Source organism: Durio zibethinus, chromosome 15 (assembly GCF_047325235.1).
Source record: "Durio zibethinus cultivar Kanyao isolate XHJ-2024 chromosome 15, ASM4732523v1, whole genome shotgun sequence".
NCBI classification, from domain to species: domain Eukaryota; kingdom Viridiplantae; phylum Streptophyta; class Magnoliopsida; order Malvales; family Malvaceae; genus Durio; species Durio zibethinus.
In genome coordinates, this window is record NC_143176.1 from 22,010,868 (window position 1) to 22,017,917 (window position 7,050).

Genomic DNA, 7,050 nt, shown 5'->3' on the forward strand with positions numbered 1-7,050 from the left:
ATGCGTAACTGCTCTTCAACTAACTAAGTATAAAGAGTAGGGGATCATGGGTAAACTATAAAATTAAATAAAAAGAATCGGAAGCAACAAGGCCTTGGTGTCATTTGCTTGCCAGTGCTTCATAGTTGGACGACAACGACTGATGCATCTGTAGCAAATCTTGCACAAACTACAAAGAAGATTAGAACCTGCAATCGTAAATTAAAAAAAAAAAAAATCTGTTTTCTAGTTGATTCTTCTTGTCCCTTAAACATCTTAAATTCGTATTGAAGGCAGATGTTTTACTGTTGATTATTTCCAAGTCTTTTATCGCTGCAAAGCTAGACATCAGACGGTGGCATGAGCCTTACTTTTGTTAATTGTAGTATCATGATATTCAACCCCACATATAGAGAAGCAGATGAAGATGGGCTTCAATCTTTTTTGTGACACAATTCAACTTAAAGGTGCTCAGGCATCACGACAAAGAAATGTCAAGTCTGCAAAACTTTATGGTACAATAATTCAATAAACCTTTGCTAAAAATGACAAGTAATGCGAACAGGGGTCATTAGAAATATCAAAAAGAAAAGGCTTTATGCTACAATAATTCAATTGCTTTGCCGCATAACGAAGAAATCAATAAAGAGCCAATCTTTTTCTTCTTTAGTGAGATATTTTCCAAGCTGAATTGACAGCAGTAACCTCTCCTCTTGTGACATGGAATGCAATGGAGTTCCAAGATTATAAAAAAAAAAAAAAGGTAGGAAAAGTGAAAGGGATGGGGAAACGGTGTACATTGCAGTATGTGAAAACTTCCTCTCTTAGTCATCAGGATATGCATTGTTTCTCTCTTTCACTCAAAACCTTTTTTCCCCACAATAGTGCATTCTGTTAACAGGTATACAGTGACTGAAATGGCTACAACAAACAGGGATATTACTCTGAAACTTCTTGTAGACAAAACCTCTAGGAAGGTTGTTTTTGCTGAGGCTGGAAAGGATTTTGTTGATTTCCTCTTTGGGCTCTTACAGATTCCATTTGGTTCCATAATGGGGCTTCTTTGGGAAAATGGTCTGGCTGGGTCATGATCCTTTGGTAGCGTCTATGAAAGTGTAATAAACCTTGATCCATACTATCTCCAATCCAACCTAGACAAGGACTCTCTCTTGAGGCCAAAGATGTTTTCTTCATCAAACATCGAAATGCCTCCATTGTTACATAACTTTTCTAGTAAAAAGAGAAAGTTTGGAAATGAGTACCCAATAGCTGAATATATCAATTTGACGTCTGTAGATGCTCAAGGGTCTCCTCCTGGATTCTCAGGCACTAGTTCCTTTGTTTCACCCCAAAAAAGTTTGATGGTCGCACCAAATCGAAGCAAGCAAGTGGGCTATGTTAAAGCTAAAAAAACTTATATGGTAATGGATAATCTGATGCTGAAACCAATGTCTACCATCTCCACCATTACTATTCTCAACACTTTTAATATCAAAGATATTGGCGCTCTTGAGGAGAAGACCGTCCTGATTAACTTAGAGAAGGTCTTTATTCACTGTATATATTTCTTCTCTTTGTTTCAGTTTACTGTTTGTATATAACTGACAAAAATTGAGTTTCTGTTGATCTCTTAGGGACTGGAGATAGTAAAAGCCACATTTGAATCACAAACAGTCCTCACAAAGGTGTTCTTAGAAGAACATATTGAAGTATGAACAGAAAGTTATTCCACCAGCTTATGATGTGAGTATTTATAGTCTGTTTTCTTTTTCTACATTATGATGTATCTAGAAATAGTAATAGAGTGGAGAATTGCAATTTGTATGGCATTTCTCTTCTCCTATATACTGTTAATTATTATCACTGGGGAAAATAGGAATGTTGACATTGGTTTGTCTTGAAAACCCTGAAAAACAATTCTATGAGTCATGAATGATTCTTCAATAGAAATGCTTTCACTATCATCTTCTTTGTTAGAAAATGATGGAATTGATGCAGACCAAGGTAGAACTAAATTATTGTTAGAACTACTAGCTTCAAAATTTTTGAAATACAGGTTGTTTCCTGATGCAAGAGAATTGACTCTGTGGTGTGTAGGTCTTTCTTCAGTAATTTCTTCTAATAACCAATCAGTAGGAACTGAAAGGTCCCTTAGATTTATCAATCTAAGTTTGATTTCTGAATCATAGGATTTGGGTTCAAAAATTTCTATGATTTTTGGATCTATTTCCTTAATAGTGGCAACCTAAAAACAAGGTTACCAGAGTTAACAAATTTGTTATTAGAAGACTTATCTAATGAAGAAATTTGTTATGAATTAATTTTTAAATCTGAATCAGATACTTTTGAGAGTGAAACAGAATATATTTTTACGATGAATGCAACTTCTAATCAAGAAGTTTTAGAAACATCTTCTATAACACCTCCGGTTAAAACATAACAGATGACCTCTCTTAGAGATGTTATAGGTGAATCACATTCCTTTTTAGATGAACAAATTTCAAAAATGCAAATCATCAAAAAAGATGATATTTATAAAATTACTTTTTTCAAAAAATTTCAACCATGGATTAAGCGTCATATTGAAAAAATCAATGGTGACATAATAGCAAATGATTCTAAACAAAGATCAGTAGATATACCTTTATTTACAAAAGAGAAAATATAACCTTTGAAGAAGCTCACTTCACTCTCTCTCACACATCTCTCATCCTTTCATCATTCTCTTTTCTTACCCCTCTTTCTATTTTCCTCATTTATGTATCTGTGTTAGATACTGTTACTTCATCTTTTATTACTAGATTAGTAGCTAGAATGTTATCTTGATCATCATCACTACTTTCATATGATGTATCATAATTAAGCATATAATGATAATCAATTTTTTTAAAGATTTTTTTATGAGTTTCATAAAGTTGTTCAATCATATTCAAATATTCGATCATTTATTTAGGATCTTCAGATTTTTTCATTTTGAAATTTAAATGTTCAATCAAACTTTTGTATGATTGAATATCCATTTTCTCTTGTTTAGAGAAGTTTAAGGAATTTGAAGATGATGGTTTATCATCATTAAGGGTCATAATAGTATTTTCATAATACAAAGGTCCTAAATCACTTGTTTGTGATTTTTGTTCTATTTTTTTACTAATATTATATATTTTATCTTCTATTTTATCAATTTTTACAAATAAACGTTTAAAAAAGGAAGAGATAAATCTACTAATTCATTTATACTATGTCTTATAGCTTGAAGTTGAGATTTTAAAGATGATTTGATATGCAAATTATGATTATAAATTTTTTTTCTGAGTTTATACAATCATCTTCTCGATGATCCATGTTTTAGGTATCTAAAATTATCCGTCTTTAATTTTAAAGGTTTTCAAAAGCTAGTTTAAACAACTATCAAAGTAACAATATCAGCAACAAGAAACCAAAAAAATAAATATATGGATTTTAAAACATAAAAATATTTTATCAACTTGAATTTGCTCAAATCCAAAAACTCTCCCGTCAAAATAAAAAATTTTTATAATCCTTGTTTAACTCCAGAATTATATAATATTTTGAATATCATTTGAAAAGCCCATATTACAAAAAGTAAAACCAATTTTCGTAAAGGGATGATAAAATTAGCTAAAACTCTAGCTAAACAAGCCAAAAGATCAAGCTCATTTTGAAATTTTAGTTTTTCAAAATATCTGTTCAATCAATTTACTAAAAGAGCAAGATATTAATTTTTTTGCAATTGAAGAAAACCAATACAGTCTCAAGGAATTTAACAATTTCCTTGAAATCTGTGAATATTTTGAACAAAAGGAGAACTCTTCAAAATTAGTAAAACTCAAAAAAGTTTTACTATTTGAAAAAATTGCAATTATCTTACCTAAAGATATATTTCAACGAATCAATAATTCAATTCTTCTTGAAATAGAAAATTTATTATAAAAAAAAATTGAATTTTATTTTTCCACCTATTTAGAAAAACCAGTAATAAGAAAAATATATCCAAAAATCAAGTTCAAAATGGATCATGAACCTTTTGATATAAAAAATATCGAAATGGGTATAGTTGGCTAAATAGTTGTACAGAATTTCTCTTTCTTACAACTAAAATTATCCCCAACCTTTATAAAATCCAAATTTATTAATTTTGTAAAAAACGATCAATACTCTTTCTACATTCACTTTAAAATTACCAATCTTTTATGAATCTTTCAAAGAGAAAGGTTCATTCAACCATACCAAATCTGGGAAATGCAAAAATTAATGACAGGACCTCAAATTGGAACACAACTTGAAGATTCCATTGAAAACCCAGAATTTTTAAACCAAACAATTCAAGAGTTATCTTCCCCTACCAAATATCAATTTCAATCCAGAATTGCAATGATGGATTATGCAAAGTCCTTGCTTAATGAAATATCCAATCCAAGCTATCCAAAATTGTCAGCACAAACAGGTGGCAGAAGAATCCTTATTCAAATGACATTTTCTTACTCAGGAGCAAATTTTCCCCCAACAGATCTAGAAGCACTGGAACTAATCAAAAAAATTTTCAGAAATCAAAGAAATTGATCATCCATCAAATCTCCTGTTCCAGTACCAAGAATGGTAGAATCTTTGGAATAAATTCAAAACTAATTCTCCTTAATCTTTCAATCCGGATAACGAAAAATTAATCAATCTAAATAATATTCAAGAAGCATAAGCCATGCGGGCTTAAGCCAAGACAGACACCCAGACAACCGGTCAATAGTCATCTATCACTTTAACAGACAAATCAATCTGTTAAAGTAATCGGAACGTTACAAAAAGAAGCTGCGACAAAACATTGTTTACATTTTAGTATTCACAATAATGTAACTATAGTTTGGTTAACCCAACTTGGGTTAAGATTGTCTATTAACACACCTATTGTAAATTAAAAGAAGTGGAGCTTGAGATATAACCTTTGAAGAAGCTCACCTCACTCTCTTCTCTCCCATCTTTCATCCTTTCATCATTCTCTTTTCTTTACCTTTCGCTCAAATTTTATACTTGGATAAAAGTGAATCAAAGCTTCAATGATAGTAAAAAAAAAAATGGGAAACTGTCAGGTTTTTTGTTTTCCTTCTTATCCATGGGTAGGGGCCAGGGGGGCATTGAAAGACTTTGAAGTTGGTTGACTTGAAAAGGATAGATACTGGTATATGTGAAGGTGGTAGAAGCTTGTAGAAAAGAGATGAGAGATGATCTTCCAATTCAATCATGGCTATCCATTTATTTATTTAAACTAATCGACCTTGATATATATACATAATGAGAGAAAGTACCAGCAGTCTCTACTCTGTACCATTATTGGAAAGAAAAAGGAAACCAGAACCCTCTTCCCATATCTATATATAGCTTTGCTCACTCCACTTCTGACCCATCGAAGAAAAGATCGAAGCAAAATCACTAATTACTCTTACTCAGTAGATTTCATCTGCTTTCAAAGTTTTCGAACATGTCACTCATTCATTCCTAGCATCCTTGGAGAACGACGAAGCATGTCTTTGATCCATTTTCTCTAGATGCATGGGATCCTTTTGATGGCTTCTTTAGCTCAGTACTTGCCATTGTGCCCTCTTCAACACGTGTCAGCTTTTGCCAATGCAAGGGTTGATTGGAAAGAGACCCCGGAAGCACATGTCTTTAAAGCTGACCTTCCAGGTCTGAAGAAAGAAGAGGTGAAAGTTGAGGTTGAGGAAGGTAGGATCCTTCAGATAAGTGGAGAGAGGAGCAAAGAGCAAGAAGAGAAGAATGACAAGTTGCATCGCGTTGAGAGGAGCGGTGGCAAGTTCCTGAGGAGGTTCAGGTTGCCCGAAAATGCAAAGATGGATCAGGTTAAGGCTAGCATGGAAAATGGTGTGCTTACTGTGACTGTTCCCAAGGAGGAGGAGAAGAAACCTGAAGTCTAGTCCATTGAGATTTCTAGCTAAATTTTGTTTCTAGATTCTGGCTTTGGTATTCGAAACAAATAAGAAAACAATAACAAATGTGTGGTTTTGTTTGTGTTGTCTTTGCGTTTGTGATAATCTAATGGGTTAAAAGCAAATTGTGAGGTCCTCGGAATTAAATCAAAATAATAAAGTACTATTGTTTAATAATTAATAGCAGTATACAAAAACACAAACATACATATATATACATATATATATATATATACATATACATATAGAAGAAAACAAAAGCTGAAACTGATTTAAATATAGATCTAATAACTCGTATATTTATATCAAGTAAAAAATTAAAAATTTATATATTTATATTGTGTTTTACGAAAATTACGTATCACAATTTTTATCGATACAAAAATATGAAACATTTTTTTAAAATTTTGTTAAATTTATTTATAGGTTTTACTAAAATTTTAAATTACATTATTTTCATATTTTTTATTAGTATTTTTTTATGTCGTTGAAATTTTAAGGCCTATCCAAATCCCACAACTATTAGAGCTGCGAATAGGGGAATTGTAAAACTAGAGGAAATTAAGATTTTGAGGAGTTTCATATGTTCTAAGAGAGAACAAAATCAAAGAATGTGAGTTGAATGAGGATAATTTGAGAGGCTGAAAAGAAGTGAGGAACACCTATAAACACATTAATTGGTCTGGGTTCAAGTCAATTCGGCTTGGTTCAATAGGGTCAGGGCTTAAGTCCAATGGACTCAATTTAATAGGATTCAAATGATAAACCCAATTGTTTGTTTTTTATTTTTATTTTTATTTTTATTTTTATTTTATTTTATTCTGGTTTTTATTTTTTATTTTATTTTTAGATAATAGGATATTAATAATAAAAAAAGGAGGAAAAATTACAAATTCTACCGTGCATAGGCACTGGTAGAATTGCAATTGATTTTAATCTCTTTAAGATGATTCTTAGAGTTTCTGATAATGTGAAAATTCAATTGAAGAAGAATTTCCAATTGATCAGAAACTCTGTTAAGTATTCTTTATAAATACAAACTAGGAGCAAATCGTAAAATGGGAGAGAGCACACAGAGAAGGGAAAAAAACAGAAACCCAGAGATTACACAGCA

The 7,050-nt window shown here is 31.5% G+C and overlaps 1 protein-coding gene and 1 pseudogene across 1 annotated transcript; both read left to right on the forward strand.

Moving 5' to 3' along the window:
- The first annotated feature begins 552 nt into the window (after positions 1–552).
- Positions 553–1,943, forward strand: LOC111302161 (uncharacterized). The gene is made up of 2 exons (XM_022898099.2): positions 553–1,523; positions 1,614–1,943. The coding sequence occupies exons 1-2, from the start codon at positions 1,161–1,163 to the stop codon at positions 1,692–1,694; spliced, it is 444 nt and encodes a 147-aa protein (XP_022753834.2). The 5' UTR covers positions 553–1,160; the 3' UTR covers positions 1,695–1,943.
- A 3,381-nt stretch (positions 1,944–5,324) lies between these two features.
- On the forward strand, positions 5,325–5,945 carry LOC111302162 (18.1 kDa class I heat shock protein-like; annotated as a pseudogene).
- Positions 5,946–7,050: the final 1,105 nt, after the last annotated feature.

Coding starts and splice junctions, on each gene's coding strand:
- LOC111302161 (XM_022898099.2), top strand. CDS start 1,161: ATGTTTTCTTCATCAAACATCGAAATGCCTCCATTGTTACATAACTTT. Junction 1,524..1,613: donor TCCTGATTAACTTAGAGAAG/GTCTTTATTCAC, acceptor TTGATCTCTTAG/GGACTGGAGATAGTAAAAGC.